Below are 20,148 nucleotides of genomic sequence, written 5' to 3' on the forward strand. Positions count from 1 at the left end.
CTCTAAGCACGTCTGCTCAGGCTGCCATCCAAGCCACGCCCCCCCCCAGCATATTTATCACGTTAAATAACAGTTGAATATCATACATTACTTTTTTTGTATTTATTTGTTTTTTACTTGTCCGGGTTATAAGCATGCTTGAGTGAGGCTAGTTAGAGAATGATATAGATATCTTCATGCTATCACGTTTGACCATTTTTCCTTTAGCATAACTTTGGCCCAAACCACCATCTTTATTTTAACATATAATATATAACACCAATGCATTAAAGCAAGGGAACTATCAGGAATAAAAATGACAGTATGACACATCCAGGTTGGCAACAGGTTTGCAAAACAATATAATTCAAGGCTTCATCAGTCATTTATGTTATACTTCAGACAAAATAATTGTGCATCTGTTATATGTATTCAATTCCTTAAGGCTAAATCAACCCCGTCTAGCCTTAGTACACAAGCAAGACTGGTTTAGGAAAAACTGGGAACATTGCTTCAATAATTATTTTCCATAATCATCATGCCAGCTCCTGTAAAATCCTCTGCACTAGTAGCTTTTTTTGAATCCATATGTTCCTCTGGTATTATTATGACAGGGAAGTAATATTGGAACGACCACCAGGGGGTGCTACTATTTTTTGAGTAGTGCGTCTTGGAATATGGTCATCCTTTTGGGATCCTGGAAAAAAAAAGCAAAAAATGAAAAGTGAGTTATATAACAGAAAATCTGGCAACTGCATATTTGTATGATTCTTTTTAAAAAACACCAACAGGCATTAACGATAAATTATATCTTAATTTATGTGAGCACACATAAAAATGCGAAGTCTTCTCAAATGCTTTCTTTTTATTTAAGAACCCTACTATAGTTACATAATCGCCAAAATAAAGCTACATGAAACAGCCATCATGCATATGTATCACCAGCTTTGGTCTGGTTACGAGCTCATGGGTGATTCTGGTGGCGGTCCAAAACACGTCTGGCATACAGACTATCCCGATAGACCCTGGCCTACTTAATGCCACTATTAAACCTCAATCAACTGCACGGAAAATTCATGTACATAACATGTATCCAATATAAGAATATATTTTAGCTGGAAATTATAATTGAGATTGCGCTATTTCTAGTATTTAAAGGGGAACCAAGTGGCAGCCAGTCAGGAAGAGGAGGTCAGGTGCTTGTTGGTTGTGTTCTATCCACTAAAGAAACATAATAATCGAGTAAAAAATCTTAAGGGTGATTGAAGAATGTTAACAGAACACAACATTTCTTAAGCTATTAAAAATATGACCATTTAAGGTTTTACATGATGACACATGAGGATGTGAATTCCTTTTATAATGGCAGGTGCCATTCATGACAGATGTTACATGCATGCACTCAAGCAATCATATTTAATAACTCTAGTTTCTTCCTAAACGTCATGTAATAAATGAGCAATGCTTGAGCTGTGCGGGGCGCAGGAATGAGATGATCTGTAATTTATTTCTGATGCGTTCTTTCAAAGGTGCGCCAGGAATGGATTTCAACCTACCTTTGAGACACTAGATACAATGCATTCTTCCCTTTCCTAATGAAAGGAAAAAAAAAGTATGGCCATCACAATAAATGGTTTTCATGTTAAGGGTGGTAAAAGATGGCAAGGCTAATAGTGTTTCACAATGGGTCCCACATGGTAGAAACCTAAAATATTTTCTACAATGGATGGCTTTACAATTGTACATGATGTACAAAAAATAGAATAAGAGGGGGCCACAAAGTCATAACCTGTTTGTGAAGCACCATAGCTGGTTCTACAGGTAAATAATAACTGGGCTAGGCCATTTCTTACACAGTACTGAGATAAAATACACATTTAGTATTTATACTATCTGTAACTCATTTATAGTCATTGATATTAGTATAAAAAGTGATTCTGGTGCAAAGTTTGTAATGAGCGCTAATAACCGTAGCAAGAAGCTAATTGGTTGGAACGTTCTGATGGCTGCTATGGAGAAAACTTTTTTTTAAACCTTGTCTATGCAACTTACAAAAATTATGGTAAGCATGCTAAGGTCTCCATGTCTGAAAACTTCCCAACTATTGCAAATTCATTAACGTCTTTATGAAAGAGGCATGATCACATTCTCTCATTTCAAACATGTCAAAGAGCAGATGCATTGGTACATGTCTTGAGTTCTTTGAAGAACATTTGCGGTGAAGGTTCTAGTATTAACAAGTCATTATAAAACAATACGCCTCAGGTGGCTCAAATGTTTTCCGGGTAACCAAATAACCAGAATACATACAAACAAAGAAATTGGAACCTTCAACTGTTCTGGTTACATACTATACTTGATCACAATAGTTGATTACACAGCCTCTAAAATCTTACCAGACAAACTAAATCCAGACTGATGCAGGTTCCGAACTGGCGCCAGTACTTTTCCAGGAGCTGTCCTAGAGGTAGGTGTGGGTGCTGAAGACTTAGCAGTCACCGTGATGTCATGGACAGGTCCGTCGTACAGCCCCCTCGGAACCCCCCGTATCTCCGCCAGCTAGGTAACAGAAATATATCAGATATAGTCAGGTATTCTTGCAAATGGCTTATTCTGTATTTCTAAATGTAAATGCACAGTATATACATACTCATGGTTTCTTTTGAAGCAGTACATTATGTATATGCTGCAAACAAAAGCTAATGTGATTAATAATGTACGTTGCTAGGTTTTTGTAGGGCCTGACTACAGAACTGTGGTCCCTTAGGAATAGCTAAATATTACTGTATGATAAGTCTGACCTAATTCTGCCATCCTACAATGCAAAGGGATTTAGCATAAGCCTTGGACCAGGGACAGGGCATAAGGGGGATCAGTCTCTGCCAAATTTCCTCAAAGAGAACCAGAAACCATTAGTAGCATTAGGTGCACATGGGACTATGTATGAAAACTGATTCTGGTTTTAAAAAGTGGGCCTATCACCATAGCAACCAATGAAAGATCCCTGCTGAGAGAGAGGAGAGAGAGAGAGGAGAGAGAGAGAAAGAGATAGGGAGAGAGGAGAGAGAGATTGTATCAGCCAGCTTTCTGAAATAGATTCCTCATCCTAATTATTTTTGTATCCCCTTGATGACTGTTTTACAATGCTTAGCCAATTCTGATTCTGCTAGTGGGTAGAGATTTGATGGAACTGGGAGTTTTAGTGGGTTTCGTGTTAGGAAGAAAATAAAAACACATATTTATGGTTTCTCCTGTATATTTGGTTTCTCCAATATATTGGTACTGGCCCAGGAATTACCATTTTATTGAACCCCTTTTTCCTGTTCTATTCCTGTCCAGCTGTAAACACCTCCTCTGTTTTTTACAATACGTCGATAACTGAAAATACCATGCAAAAAATAGTCTAGCACATGAGAGGCTTTTTACAATCTGGTCTCTGATACATCACCTGTCACAAAGGTTTGCAAAGGTGTATGTTTCCAAACTAAACATCTGTATAGCGTTTTAAGGAGAAGCTGCAGTTCAGGCAATGTATACTCATCAAACATATGGAATCAAAAGGTACAAACTATGTGAAAGTGGCACCTACGTTTTCTGTATTTATGATTCCTCAGATGCCCAGATGTGGGAAAATCACATGGGAAATAATTCCCCCATTGCAAGAGTACGATTAATTAAAAAAACATATTCCTCTTTGATTAACTGGTGGCTCAGTTACAAAATGAAGCTCTGACAGTAGCTGGTGCACCCAGGCAAACGCAGAGGCAAAGACGAACCATAGTACTATGATTTAGTAACTTTACTGGTTTAGTCTTGACCATCAAGGACAGTGGCCCTTGGACGCAATTGCCTCTGCCTAGGTAAGGCATTACAAGTCTTTACATTAATTTATTTTCAGAACACAAATCAACTCATGGGGCAGGCTTTAACCAAGATGACAAGACTAAATGGACCCTACAGATAACCCAGGAAAATACACATTTAGTGCAGTAAACCTCTGAAGCCATGTTACAAATGGCACTTTTGTCATTGGCCTATTATGCACTATTAAAAAGGCTTCTACCCTAAAATAAAAAGCTCCAATAAATATTTCTAGTTGTGAGGATAACAGTAATGCATTGTGATTATCTTGGTCCCGCAGTGCTGCGGGGCTGTTGTACCTATCACATTTAATCTGTCAAGTGTGGAAAGGTTTTTAGAGCCGGCGTACCTCCGTGATTATGTGTAACATAATGTAGGAGAGCGTGTGTCTATTGCGATGTCTGGGTAAAGATGTAGCACGCACTTTATTTTTAAAATAGAACTGAAACGTAAGAGAAGGAAAAAAGAGAGAAAGAGAAGAAGCAATTCTGGAGTAACCAGGAACGGGGGGTAATACATCGGTTTCTTTACATTTTTTAAAATATAATCAGGTAAAACACGTATTATTTGATATCCTTCATTATATCAGTAGTGATTGAATGAATATGGGATTTGAAATAATACTATAAATATATTATGGTGCTTTATAATAATAGTAATAATAATAATAATACTAATAATACAGATTTTTACCTTAATGTTTTTATGTATTGCACTTAGCACCTAACCTAAACGGTAATGTCAGTATATTTACTGTTGGGGTTGTACTAAAGTCCTACATGTTTATTGAGTTGCATATCTTCAGTATTTTATATAATACTGGAATATATGACGTTGGTTCACAATAACTGTCCTTACCCTATTTCTGGCTTTGATCCTTTTGTATACGAAGTCCGGGAACGGTTTCCTAGGAATGAAGCGGCCGAATCCTTGAGTGACATGGAGGTTCCCACCTTCCAGCACTATTCTCCCCTGGCTAATAACAACCTCAGGTGCTCCGTGACATTCCATGCCTTCAAAGATGTTAAACTCCACACTCTGAAAGTGATAAATTATATCAAATAATAAGAATCAAGTGGCCATCAGAACAGCCAAAAGCATAGACCTATTGTATCATTGGGGCACTTGGGGAACCATTTTACCAGATTATGAGTCTTTGCAGAAATTATTTTTACAGTTTTCGGATTCCAGATAACCAGATCAGCATCTGAACCTGTTGCAATTCTTCCTTTTCTGGGATACAAATTAAAAATCTTTGCTGTGTTTGTACTTGTCACAGCCACATATTCATTTTCATCCATTCTGCCAGAAGTCTGAAAAAAGGAAAGAAAAAAATAATGAGTTAAGTTTAAGAAGAATGAATGACTGATAGCAGAGGATAGGAAACTGTGGTTATTTCGATTGTGAATTATAAAATAACATCCTTTGTAGTAGTTTCATGAGATAATGTAAAAAGTGTAAAAACCAAAAGTCTGATGGTGACAGATAGATGGATTAGAAAACCATCCAAAGAAATAAACGCAAACAAAGCTTATGAAATAAAAACTGTGAAACACAAACGGAGATATGGAGGTTTTCATAAAAGGGACAATTAACGGACTAGAGACAAATGGTCCTTACCACACACTTTTCCCAAATAATTGCCATTCTTTCTTCCACTCCGTTTGTTCCTTCTGGTATTAAAGTGAAGTTGTCCTTTCCAACAGCCTTCTGTGCTGTGGTGAAGGTGCAGTGAGCGCTACCTGTTACCTGGAGATCACCACTGCATGGAATGATAAATCAACACGGGGGATCAGTTTACAAAAGGCAGAACGTTCATGAAGTTAAGGAATGTTCCAAATCATTCGAATAATATGTTTTATTTGCCACTCGATAACCAGAATTAACAAAACTATTTGGAAAAGGTAACTATAATCAAAATAAAATGGCAGGTCCATTGACCAGCTTTGATGGGAGTTAATTGCTCTCCCGTATTATTGCCCATTAATCAGCCCAAAAACGTTTGCTGTTCAAAGTCCTACTTTGGATAACTGAACATCATAGGAACATCGAATGACACACTTGTTTTTTTTAGTCCCATAATCATGCATAATATGATAATTAGGCCATTTTTGTTTCTTTATCCCATTTTATGCATTATGTTTACAGTGTCAGTTTATATGTATTTTCCTTATTATTAAAAGAAAAGCAGAATTTCAATACAGGAGTTGGCATTCACCAAAGTTGGTAATTACCAGTTTGACAACTATGTTGTGTAATCTGTAGAGATAAATAATTTGAAGATTTGCATTTGTCAAGAAAATATTAAGTTAATATATCCTGAACATAGCAAGCAACAAAAGGACCAAAATATACCAGGATAGTAATGAGTTGAGGTAGCCTGTAGTTGCTGGATCAGAGCTAATAGGTGGGGAGGTGACAAAAGCTGCAGCCTTTGCCCAGTTCTTGCTCCAGTAGTGAGTACCATCAGTACCAAGACCGGCTGTAATCGCCTCTCCATACACAACAGCGCCTGCCAAAGGAAGAAACGTAATCATCTGCACCACAGTTCGAAAAACCACAAGCTTCCATCAGGCAGACATTCATACAGACATCACTAGGACTTTATTTACAGAAGGTACTGTTTTCATTTATTACTAGTAAAATAAATATTTACAGACATTTTATAAGAGTAGCTGTATTTGAAATTCTGAGCAACCTTGATATGTCCCTAGTGCCTTTAATGAGACAATACGAAGAGTCAAGGAAGTCATGATGAAATCATATACTGTACATGGAAACATATAACCTGATGACAGAAAAGAATTTAACTCCTCTAATCTACCTACCATAAGAACTCAAACAGTACTTGTCCTTGTACTTGTCCTTTCAACATTATGTCTACTAAGGACTTTGAGGGTTAGTAGACATTATGTCTACTAACCCTCTCTGTGATGGAATACTTTTTTTATATTATATACAATTAGGACACTGTCTTGTACTTTGTTGAACTTTGTTATGTACTGAAAATAAATTAATTGCCAACAACTGACCATCATGAAACACAGTCAGACCTTTCTATGTCGTATGTAAAGCAAGAAGTATTGAATAATCAACTTATTCTTACTGACAGTGCCAAGTCTTCAAACTCATTTCCACCCTTTAGTTAGTTGTGTTTAAGATATATTAATGCATACCTGAAGTCTATCGATAAACACAGGTTTAACTTGAGGGCACGCTCAATTAATTAACCATCATTACTATCCTTGTCAAGGATGGACAAGTGACATCACACACAAACACACACTCACACATCTGATGTTATAACAACATGTTCTTCAACCAAGAACAGCAATTCTGGAAGGAAGAACCGACATACTTTAATAATTTATATAAAGAAAATAATAAATGTTGATTCATTTTTTTTTTACTTTCAATGAACTATTTGTTTTAACCAATTAGTAATTTAGATTTAAACGCAAGTTCACGCAATAATTAATTGCTTAGCAGTCTTAGAATACATTTAACAGCTCAAATTAGATTTTCTGATGCGCTGATTGTGAAAAAACAAACCGTCTAAATTTGATGGAATACGTTTCATGATTTAAGACGACCTAGCATCAGTTTTTTGGCACCTTTTCTCTTCGCTTGGGCAATCACGTCTGCTGCTCCTTTGCTCATGACTTTGGTGATGTATAAGGGGCAGTTGGCTTGCTTCGCGATTGTTATTGCACGGTATGCTGCCTCTGCTTCTACCTGGAATAACAGAAAATATATCAGCGGAAGCATTTATCAGCATTCTGGCAGAACCATTGAACAGAGAGGCTGGAACCATTGAAATACACAATTACTTCATTACCTCCTCTGGGTGACTGAGGACATGACCTTCAGGTCCTGTAATACCAAGTTCCAGCAGACGCCTTTGTTCCTATATACAATAAACAATAGGATTAAAATATGTTTCTGTACACTAAAAAAAAACACCCCTGATTACACAGATTACTCATTGTAGAAGCGACATCACAAACCAGATTGAGGAAAGAAACATTTTGCAACAGAAGAAATAATCATTACGGTCCCATTTATTATTGAGATATTAATACAAAATTGCAACATATGTTCATTAAATTGTGGTTTTTTTAAATATAATTATTTAATTGTAAACAATTAATACTTTAAAGCTTCTGACTTTTAGGTATTAACCTCTTAAATATGATCAACTTTATTTCAACTTGTTTATTCTTGATCTCTACTCTAGATCAGTCTTTAATTGTGATGAAGACGAGAATTAAGTTCCCTTTACCTCTTGAATGATGTCTCCATTTTCAGCATGGACTTGCATGACCGCACCAAGTTCACGGATAATGCTGAAAATTTCATACATCTGTGGGCAAACCGAAAATGTAATATCCCTCCAAAGAGAATAATATGAATACACAATTTTACTAACACAATAAATAATAAGGTAAGTTACCTCGGCATCGCTGCACTGGTATTTATCTTTGTATGCCATGAACACAAGGAAGGAATTCACACCTTAGAGGGGAAAAAATTCATGAAGTAGATCACTACAATAATCCAAACTAATAAAAAAATATAACAAATACTACGTTATCACATAATAGATAATGGGTGAATACTCTGGTATTTTTAGCAATAGTGTTGGATGCAGGATTTATACGCACATTGACTTGTTATAAAGCATTATATGGCAATGTGGTTTATTAGAAAGTATCCTTTGCATTGTTATTGAGTCTATACTGTTTTCTTATTTAATTATCATGTTGCTCCTTGCTTTCAGGATGACATCGCAGGGTACTTAGTCCTCTGTGCACATTAGTCAGTTAGGAAGGCTGCTCTCTTTTACTCAGCCATTAATGTCATTAGAATTGTAGAATTTGATGGCAGATAAGAACCACTCAGCTCATCTGCCCATTTGTTTCTTGCTTTAAATACTCATACTTTAATAAGTGCTTAAACTCGTCTTTCATAATAGCCATATGCCAATCCCATGTATGTTTAAAACCCTGTTATCCTCTACCATCTCTGCTGTGAGGCTCTTTCACTGGTTAAGCATTAAAAACGACATTACTAGACTAAAGATATGGCTACTCCATACTCACCTTTATCCTTGACTAATGCCTCTAGTTCTTCTTTAAGGCTTTCATGCCAATGAGTGATATCAACATGCAGGGAGTAATCACAGCACACCTTCCCATCAGCCCATTCTCTCCACTGGTCATACGCTGCAACCAGGCTTATTCCAGCATCTGGGAAGACATGGTCAACTGGAAGAGAAACAGCCAAAGGTTAGAGTGCCCTTACTCTGTAATATGTTTGGTGGGTACACAGATTTCATTCAAAGGGTCCAGGTCAAAAGAAAAATGACAACTTAGGTTTTATAGATTTCTGTTTCTACTTTTAGAACCTCTATACTATGATACTAAAAACAGTACGTTCTCCATTAATTGTATAAGATCTGTTAAGAAATGTACATACTTATCATTGTGGTGCCACCTGCAAGGGCAGCTTTGGTCCCTTGAAAGAAGTCATCTGCACTGGTCATTCCCATTACAGGCATCTGCAGCCTTGTGTGAACATCAATTCCTCCAGGTATAACAAGCAACCCATGGGCATCGATTGTCTTAACCCCGCCGGGGACAATCAGGTTCTCTCCAATTTGTCTACGGAAGAAACATGGCATCGAGCTCATACACGCTGCTACATAATGTTGGGTTGGATTTGCCAACGACAACAGAAAAAATCCATGACAATTATTGTTTTAAGGATATGTTTCACTTACTTTATTAATCCATCTTCGATGTATATGTCTGCATGAAATGACTGGTCATCATTCACTAATTTGCCACCTTTTATCAACAGTCTGTCACTCTGTATAAAACAGATTATATTGTGTGTGATTAAACTCATTTTAAAACGAGGGGCCACTAAACAAAACAGGATCACACAATTTGACATAAAACAATAAGCTTATTGATTATTTTTTCGATTTTCTTTTCCTTTAAAATGGCCTAGGTGATATCCAAACTGTATGTTTCCTTAACAAAAAAATGCACTCAAAAGACGAATCATAAGGATTGAAAATGGGAAAATATGTCAGTTTACTTTATTTATATTATTTCAGGATTTGCATCTAATTATTAAAGATATTGACTACTTGGGTAACCGGTTAATATGTAGCTATCAAATCGGTGTGTAAATTATGAATGAAGGGACTATTTTTCATCTGTTCCATATTTTGTAATCTATTAATCTCCCATGATGGAGGTATTGACAAAAGATATTTTACTCCCATTATTTTTACTATTTTAACTAAATCAGGTATATTTAGTTATTAACAAAGCTGATGTATTGAGGGCTGGTCCTGCTGGCAGGAGAGTCAGGCAGCTGTCTGGGGTGCTTGGACCATAGGGGTGCTGACATTCACCACAAAAAGTGTAGGTCGTGACAACACTAGAGCCAATAAAGTATCAGCCAATACAAAGATGTTTTTTTCTCATTTCAGTTTTTTAACCTTATATAAATTGCTATATTTTTATATAAATTGCATTACGTTTCCATAATTAGCAGTGAGCAGTATGAAACAACGCTAAACCAAATCTTTGCTTCTGTTTCAATGGCCTATATTACTTGATCTTAATATCAGTTGATACGCCCAACTTAAAACACATTACTGTACCCTGCCGGATGTAACCATGAATCACTTGTTTTTGCCTCATTGTTAACTCTTAAAGGATACAGATATATTGGAAGACATTCCCATATGTAATTAGATCCCATCATTAGTGATAGGTCATTAGAAGTTACTATGTACATATGAATTTGATATAACATAAGATACCAATTGCATGGCATTGAAAGGGTTAACCACAAATCCAGTGGCCAACCCCCCACTTTCAAAGAACAAGCCTTAGGCCACATATTTCAAGATTCCAAATTCGCTTGTGTTCTCTTTTGATCCATATGTCTTCAGATCAAAGGCAAAAGAATCTGACAACAGATAAGACCCATTCGGCACATCTAGTCTGCACATTTTCCCTGATCAGGTCTTTGGTCTTGTCTTACATTCAGAATACCTCAACCACTTCTGCCGAAAAGCTGTTCCACGTATTTACCCCCCTGAAGTATATCCATCATATCTTAATTTATAAAAAAAAAATATTAACCAGCCTCAACTGATTTTGAAACTGACCTTACCTAAAAATGAGTTTATATTCAATGACATTGTGTTGAAATAGAGGCATTTTTACCCCCTCCTTGAGCCCTCTGGCATTTAGTGATATGCAGTGTGCAGGTATCTAATATTGTGTGCCATAAATATGAATATTATGTAACAGCCACACAAAAAGAATAGTCCAGCAATGTAGGGCACGTTCAATGAGAATATGTGCAAGGAAGATGAAGAATGCACTTGACCCAGATTCCATATTTAATTGCAGCTAACAGCCCCTTACTGTTAAAAAGAATGTGATGTATTTGGCCAGATCAGTATCAAAATAAACACTTGTTTACAAATAAACAATCAGCTCTAAAATACAGTTTGTCATTGGAACATAGAAGATGAATGATAGGATAGATAGATATGTAGATAGACAGATAGATAATGGATAGATAGAAAGAGAGAGAGAGAAAAAGAGAGAGCGAGAGAGATAGATAGTGGGTGGATAGATAGATAAATAGATAGATAGATAGATAGATAGATAGATAGATAGATAGATAGATAGTATCTGTATATCTGTATGAGTCTTATCACCACCCTAGTGTTGTGTTAAGTTTAATCTCTCTGGGCAATCATTAACGAAAATAATAAATGCATGTTTAGCATATAGGGCTCCCCTGTACTCATCTCCCAACGTATACATAAAAGATAGGGCACCCAGGGGTCTGTAGATGAGGAGGAGCCTTGTGTGGCCTTTGGCTGCTCCCCAGTCTAATATCATGGCAGGATTATCTGAGATCTGCAATGGATCGCATCTCCTCCTCCTTCCTCTCTTACCGTGATCCGGGGGATGTTCTTCTTTCCCTGGTAAGACATGTTGGGCGAGTGGATCCCCGGATCCCGGCTGAAGAGGTCCTGGGCAGTGAGTGGTGCTGCTTATTGTGCTTTTGCTCGGATGGTCCCTGGGCTGGGGTGGGAGGTGGGGGATGTGTGTCCTCCCCCTGCCTGGGCTTTTTGTTGTCAGAGGCTCGGTGGCTCCCCCTGTACTGGAAGCTCATCGTACAGCTTCACGCAGCAGACAAACCGGAGGGGTCTCTCCAAAGGCCTGGAGCCAGCCCACCTCCCCCATCACAGGGCAAACAAAAGACAGGCTCCCCCATGGCTGCCCTGACACAGGCATCAGATGAAGGGTGCAGGTGCACTAGTGGATATTATGTATCACTTCGTTATGGGGCTCCTAAAGACAATCCCTTGCGGGCAAATAATGCTGCTGGAATTACACTGCATATTGGATCGTTTTCATTTAACCCCTCCACTGTTCTACAGCAGATGCTCCGGTAGTGAAGGGGTTAAAGATCTCGCTGGGGTTGTGATGGGAATCCATTGTGTACCCGCAGCGCTGGCTGATCGGAAGGTTGGATCTGCGCAGCATCAGTGAAGCAGCATCCCCTTTCTGTCCTTATAGTATTCAGAACTGCTGCTGTGATGGCCATTTGTACATAAAAGTCGGATGAGTCCTTAAGAGTTTGTTTTTAAAGTGTTTTCTCATCACACGCTCTAAAAAAGTTCACAGCGAAGGGTAACATACAATGAAGGGTTATATAGAAAATGAATGCAGGTCTATGGGAGAAATAGTGGGGACATCAAATAGTATTCTGGAACCTTTAAGACCACAAACCATCTAGCATATGTGTGCATGAAGAAAGAAAGAAAGAAAGAAAGAAAGAAAGAAAGAGAAAAAGAAAGAAGAAAGGAAAAAGGAAAGAAAAAGGGAGGGAAGAAAAAAGAAGGAAGGAAAGAATGAAAGAAAGAAAGAACGAAAGAAAGAAAAATGAGACCTAATATATAGGTATACGATAATACACGAGTACACATCATTATAAATCGTATCTTCATATATTACTCCTTCCCACAAATACACAAATGCAAGAAAAATATTTTGTGTTAACACTGTTAACACTGTGTTATTATTTAAAAAACTATATATATATATATATATATACCTTTCTATCTATCTATCTATCTATCTATCTATCTAGATATAGATGGATATACTGTATATATAGAGAGAGAGATACATGTATCTATCTATCTATCTATCTATATCTATCTATCTATCTATCTATCTATATATATATATATTATAATCTGATGTCTGCTCATTTTGACAACACACATATAGTGACATATAGTGAGACATGGTTACCTCTGTCTGCCCATGGGTCACATCACCTTTGCCTGGTGAGGTCCTCTGAAGCTCCTTTGCCTCAGCTCCTGCTCCATCCATGCTACTTTGGCTGCTGTCCTCACTCCCAAACTCACTCTGATCTTCAGGTTCTGAACGAATACTGCTCTGCTCCAGTTTCTTGTTGATGCTTTTCTTTCCACCATTCAATGAACTAAAATCAATAGTTTTATTTTCAAATGCCCCTTCCACGTTACAGAACATCCCTCCATATTTCTGCCTGGGTTTGGGGCTTCCAGAGCCCAGGTTAGAGAAGTAGTGTGGAACATCTTCCGCAGGTTTGCCATTCCTGGAACCCTCTGACATGGTTGCTGGATTCCTAGCTTTGTGGATCACTCTGGAAGATAAATGCAATGTGAAGTGTCTTCTTGGTCTGCCAGCCCCAATTTGAGGAAGGACAGTGTTTACAACGTGTCACATAACACCCCTAGGTTATCCCCAGCTGGGGCTCTTTCTAGGGCTGCATGCACTGTCCAGTGGGAGTGGTGCTGAACTGTTACTGCTGACAGTGTAGCAGCCTTAGTTTTATTCAGGTATATAAAATGTGAAAATGTTCTTTTTAACGAATTTCCTGAGCTTTAAGGGTATTATGCATTTTTTTGTTTCTTCATATGATTAGATATTTTTTCAAATCTAACCATAAATTTATATATACTTAGTATTTCAGAATTATCAATTTTTAACCCATATGGGACAAATGACCTCCCAGGTACACCATCGGAAAGAAAAACGGTCCCACGTTGCTTCGACTGCGGTGATCGTGGGGCCACCACCATAGCTGATCTCTGATAGCTGTAGGCTTACGTTAAATAAATTAAAATAATGTAAGAATATTTGGTTTTTAAATCAGGGCAAGTTAACAAATATATTTTTGGTATTTTTTCCACATATTTACTAGCTGTGAAATATTTTTATACCTGTAAAATGTTTTTTATCACATTTTTTAAAATTTTTCAGAATGGTTTTTTTTTAAAAAGAGAGACACAGCAAAAACAAGAAACATGCTCTGGTCCTATAGGGTAGACAACATTATTCCTTAAGAGGTGAATCAAATAAGGATATATAAAAATATATCCAATATTTGGGACAGCTTCCAAAAGGTAGAATACTGTGCTTTACAACCAAGTTTTAGTAGCTTTATTTATGTCATATATGATCACATTAGGAATGTGATGGAGATGGATTTAAATATATGTAATAATAACAATTAAAGATTCCAATTTTAACAGGACAGTTATCCAAATATACCAGGAGAGGGCTGCCTCATCTGGCCCAGGGGGAAACCCAGCCAGCTGGGCCATTAGCACAGCAGTTTGGAAAATATTTGGGATATAAAGCTTTTTCAAATGGGGTAACATAGAACAGGGATCCCATAAAAGGATCATGAAAAGGACCTAGAAATGTTGTAAATGCTGCATAAAATCTTCATTTATATAAACACTATTGTGTTGAACTACTAGTAAAATACACACAAAAAGGCTACTGAAAATGGTGAGGGGGCAATTGTCCCCCTCACCATTACCAGCCCTCCCCTGTAATATACAGTCCTGTAATCTAACATCTAAATTCTATGCTACTTAGTCCAGGTAAACTGGGGACGTGTTTCTGTGGATTTGGAATTGTGATAAAGGAAATTGGTAATATTTTGAAATCTTTGCAGTGATTTCTAACTATCAAGAAGAAGACACTAATATTAATAATATTACCTTTTTAATATGTACATTGATGGAACTGTTAATGTATACATCATCACACTTTCAGTTTCAAGAAAATATCTTATAGATATGGCCAGCATTTGTGATGTGCAACTGTAGTGACACAGATCGTCCAGTAGGGGGAGTCTCATATTCAACCCTTGTTCTGTTGTGTGATGAAAGCTGATAGAGAGGGTGTTATACATTTTCATGGTCGTTTTTTCAACAGTTTTCAATAAAGTGCTGAGGGTCTTGATGTTCCTGGTGTCAAGAAGTTACTTCAACATTTACAAACCTGTATATATGTCAACAAGCCATATTGCATGTCTATATGGTGCTTATCTAGTGTGTTTTATTGTCTTTAATTGGCTGTACCCACCAGTGGCAGGAAGACACTGGTCTCTCCACCTGAAAAACTATAGCAGAAACATTACAGGGAATTGTAACTGGCATTTATTTAACAGAACTAAAATGTACTACCTACATTCGACTTATTTTCACCTTTAAACACTTGAATACAAATCAGATTCATTAATGTTATGCTTTTATCTTATTGGGTGCAAAGGGTTTTACATCTGATTGACTTTATTCCCCCTGTCAAGTGTTGTGGGATTACACAGACCTTTAAAATAGTGTTTAAACTTAAAATTGTACCTTTAGTGGATGATACACAGCACTCTCTAAGGAGGTGTCTTCTATACCAAATGGGAATACCTGATTTAATACTAAGTAAACATATGACCTCACTAGATGAACCTTTTTCTTTGCTAAATGTTGTCCATATTGGTAGTATCTATGTTTACCTGGTATGCGTTAGACATGTGCAAAGGGGCCAAAAACTATTCAGACATATTTTTTTGTTTGGTTTACACTGCCTGCCTATTCGGTTCGGAATCAAAATCAGGTAGCATTTTTAATACGGGAACAAAATGAATTGCCGTTACCCACACTTACTTTCATTCACTCTTTGTCTCTCACACTCTCATTCACTCTCACTTACGCTTCTGCTGACCACTTATCTCCTCTCTTCTATCTTCAACTCCATCTCTGCCGACATATCCTGGTGTGAACTTGCTCTGAAATTCATGGGGGGGTCTGGCCTCATTTTCATGGCGTTTTATGAATCGATGAATTTGCCAAAATTTGGTAAATTTGCAATTCATACGAATCTGAATGCACAAGTCTAGTATGCATGCATTATCCATCACTACTAATTTGTTTCACTTCTTGATGAGGCTGATATCCTGGTTGCTTCTAGTGGGGAAAAGTGATCTTATTAACGTGCATATACAAAAAGGAAAAATATAACAAAAACAAATGTGTGGCTTTTACAGTATTGTTTTTGTTATATATATTTTTTTTAAATGCACATTGATGAGATCACATTTTGAAATAGACGACCAATAATAAGAAATCTGTGGTGATAAGTATTTTTTATTTTGTATTTCGTTTTATTTTTTTGTTTTGTATGTTTGCTGCACTTTTTAGAGGAGGCGCATGTATATAACTTTTTTGTCACATAATACAGAGCCAACTCATCTTGTCGACGTTTGAGTTGACAAATTCTGCTTGGCATGGGGCGTTCTATTTTCTGAGTTGGTTTCTTCTGAAGTGCAGCATTCAGTCTTGTTATCGGCTTCAACAGGGACTCAGCTAAGTCACAAAATGTGGTAATTTCCACCAACTATCGTTTGTGAATACAACGAAATACTAATTATTATATTATTTTCCTAAATGCCTTTATTGGATATTCAAGGACTGGTCATTTTCAATGTATCAAATTTGGCCTTTTTGTTCAATGTCTGTTATAATACGATAAAGACTGAAAATGCAATCTGAGCCAACCACCAAGAACATTGTGAGATCTTGAGGGCTACTAAAAACCCATAAGCACCTGTCTACAACATTATTATGATTATTCTCCATGTTAAATATACACTTTTTATGATGGACAGAGAAAAATAATTCCAATAAATTAATCTTTTTTTTAATTAAAAACTGACAGTAAATTATATATTTTACAAATAAATAGAAAGTCTTTGATACTTATATATATATATATATATATATATATATATATATATATATATATCACTTTACAAAAATATCTCTAAACTTTGTAACTGATCAACAGAAAATCATTTTTTATGGTCTTAGAATTACTCTTCCAGCACTAAACCAAACATTACATAGTTTTAAGATATGGTATTTTAGACAGCAAGCACATACATAAGAGATTTGCTTTTAATACAATACATATTTGTACATTATTTTTTACAGTAGATATTTTTTTTTTTTTATAAAATATACAACAGATACATTGTTTCTTCCATAAGTTCAAACAATTCCCTGAGTCTAAACTAAACCCATTACTGTGATAAAACACACAAGCCGTGTTAAGGTACTGATGGTGACACTGTTGTACGGGCCCTATTTGGTATCACAACAAATCCCCAAGGAAAATGTTATTTGTCCTATTATTACAAATGTTTACAACCTTTGTAAGGCACTCAGGGTTGTACCAAAGGCTACAGATATTACAAGGGTAAAATTTATTACAGTAACAACCACAATTAAGAGCTTTAACAACAGCTGTTCCATACACATCGACATCTAGCTATAGCTACGCAAGGTAAAACTCAGGTGGACTTTAAACTTGACAACAACTCGGAACACGGAAATTAGTTTAGACATAACCCTTAACATCTGTGCTCGTGTTTTGTGAAAAGTAGAGGAATATTGCCCCCTCTATACAAATGTTTGTGATTCAGCAGGTGGCCACAGAGCTTCTTAAATCTGATGAAGCCTTTTGTTGGGCTGGATCATACCAATTTTGCTAATTATATTGTATTAAATTATATAGAATATAGAATTTGCCTATACATTCAGACTTTATAGAGATATTATTTGTATATTAAAGATATTTTTAAACCACAACATTATTGGGCCAATAGGATGAACTTTATCCAACCAATTTCGAAGATTTTTTAAGTTCCCATTAAGCTAAGTCTGGCTTGTGTTATATATGGGTGAATTGTATATTTAATAGCATACACATACATGGCTAACTGTACTGGATAAGCAAAGTCAATTTTGAACATGTATCTAATACCTTCCTCATCTCAAACAAGGCTTACAGTTTCAGTCCTCGTTGTTCTTCATGTTCTCCCTGTAGCTCTCATAAATTAAGGTATTGCTGCCAAAGTATATTTTAAGTGAGTGCAAATTTATCAGATGGACATCCCTAAATCTCACTTAGGGCACACGAAAACATGTTCCTGGTGTCTTAGCTACGTTTTAATAGGCAAAATCAACCCAAAATGACGTGTATATAATGGATGTTGCAGGGCAAAGGAGTCTCTTTCTGCACACATTCACCACATTAATACCTAGCATTTTATGTACATATGACATTTTATGAAAATACTACAATATATGATTACATGTGTCTTAATTTACAGATAGATGCATTAATGAATGCAGATCAAATATATACAGCAGGCAGAATGGCCTAAGAGATATACATGTTCACTTGCAATCATAGTTACATGACTTCATTTTGGTTCTGTGCAAACAATGGAATCATGCATATTATTAAACTAATAGCAGCAATAATCCAGGTAACAGGAAACCTTTGATTGTTTTTGTAAAGGTAATATAAGAGATGGCAGAAGATGTGTTAAAAGTTAACATTGCACATATTTTGTATGACCAAGATTCTACATGTGTGTAATATAAGCGGGGGGATGGGTGGTCACCCTGAAATGCCACCACTCAATGGGCCAAGTAAAAAAGGGAGATTACTGGTCTTCCTGACCAGTCCATTAACAATACGGAGGGCCACCAATAGTTTCCTTCAACCCTGCTCTTCCTTTAGAAGTGGGGTACCGGGACATGAAGTGCGGAGTAGGCAGCAGGCGATGCTTCCCTGGTTTAGACCTAAGGCAACGCCGAAGGAAAATACATCACTGCTTGTAAGTAAATTCTGCACATGACTGAGACGTCTACCAACCACCATCTGCTTAAAGACTCCCTTGTGTTACGTGCTGTCTTGGCATATATTAAATAACCTACAATCTGATTTCATAATAAAAGAGTAAACAAAATATCAGTATTGTAAGAATACAGGATCAATTGACCCATTATAAATAAATGACTATTATTTTAACATAATGCAGTATATTTTACATGTTTGTGCTTTTAAATTGTATTTACCGTAGAACAAAATAAAATAATATAGTACACACACACATATATATATCTGTATATATATATATATATATATATATATATATATATATATTGGTAGTATATTTCAAAATGAAATCTTATTAACATGCATATAAAAAAGAAAAATATAACAAAAACAAATGTGTGACTTTTACAGTGTTGTTTTTGTTATATTTTTCTTTTTTTAAAATGCACATTGATGAGATCTCATTTTGAAATAGACTACCAATAATAAGAAATCTGTAGTGATAAGTATTTTTTATTTCATTTTATTTTTCTTGTGTTTTATGTGCAACACATCTTTTGTTCTCTTGTTTTGTCATTTAGAAATACACTATTATGTTTGCTGCACTTTTTAGAGGAGGCGTCTGTATATAAATTTTTTGTCACATAATACAGAGCCAACTCATCTTGTCGAAGTTTGAGTTGAAAAGTTCTGCTTGGCATGGGGCGTTCTATTTTCTGAGTTGACTTCTTCTGAAGTGCAGCATTCAGTTGTATTATTGGCTTCAACGAAGACTCAGCTATGTCACTAAATGTGGTAATTTCCACCAACTATCCTTTGTAAATACAACTAAATACTAATTATTATATTATTTTCCTTAAATGCCTTTAGTAGATATTCATGGACTGGTCATTTTCAATGTATCAAATTTGGCCTTTTTGTTCATTGTCTGTTATAATACGATAAAGACTGAAAATGCAATCTGAGCCAACCACCAAGAACATTGTAAGATCTTGAAGGCTACTAATAACCCATAAGCACCTGTCTACAACATTATTATGATTATTCATCATGTTCAATATACACTTTTTATGATAGACAGAGAAAAATAATTCCAATGTATGAATCTTCAATTACAATCTACAAATTGTCATGGGCCAAATCCAGCTGTTGGATGTTTGTACATAGACTTGGTTATTCAATGATTTATAGTTATTTTGAAGCAATTCACAGACACACAAATTTCCAACACAAT

At 36.2% G+C, this 20,148-nt stretch overlaps 1 protein-coding gene across 3 annotated transcripts; it reads right to left on the minus strand.

The window, feature by feature from the left end:
- Positions 1 to 584: 584 nt before the first annotated feature.
- LOC149299035 (dihydropyrimidinase-related protein 4-like) lies at positions 585 to 13,550 on the minus strand. 3 transcript variants are annotated; one of them, XM_089486705.1, is made up of 14 exons: positions 13,206 to 13,550; positions 9,623 to 9,711; positions 9,319 to 9,503; positions 8,943 to 9,107; positions 8,294 to 8,355; positions 8,123 to 8,203; positions 7,679 to 7,747; positions 7,455 to 7,575; positions 6,196 to 6,352; positions 5,461 to 5,602; positions 4,983 to 5,153; positions 4,699 to 4,878; positions 2,376 to 2,538; positions 585 to 676 (listed from the first exon to the last, which is right to left on the minus strand). In XM_089486705.1, exons 1-14 carry the CDS (start codon positions 13,548 to 13,550, stop codon positions 585 to 587), a joined length of 2,022 nt encoding a protein of 673 aa, XP_089342831.1. The 3 variants fall into 3 exon arrangements, with proteins under 3 accessions (XP_089342831.1, XP_089342832.1, XP_089342833.1); XM_089486706.1 differs by lacking the exon at positions 13,206 to 13,550 and adding an exon at positions 11,837 to 11,875; XM_089486707.1 differs by lacking the exon at positions 13,206 to 13,550 and adding an exon at positions 11,837 to 11,875 and having other exon boundaries at positions 2,376 to 2,529; positions 4,690 to 4,878.
- Positions 13,551 to 20,148: the final 6,598 nt, after the last annotated feature.

This window comes from Sceloporus occidentalis, unplaced genomic scaffold, assembly GCF_023333645.1.
Source record: "Sceloporus occidentalis isolate IW3139 unplaced genomic scaffold, rSceOcc1.0.p SCAF_30, whole genome shotgun sequence".
Classification (NCBI taxonomy): Eukaryota; Metazoa; Chordata; class Lepidosauria; order Squamata; family Phrynosomatidae; genus Sceloporus; species Sceloporus occidentalis.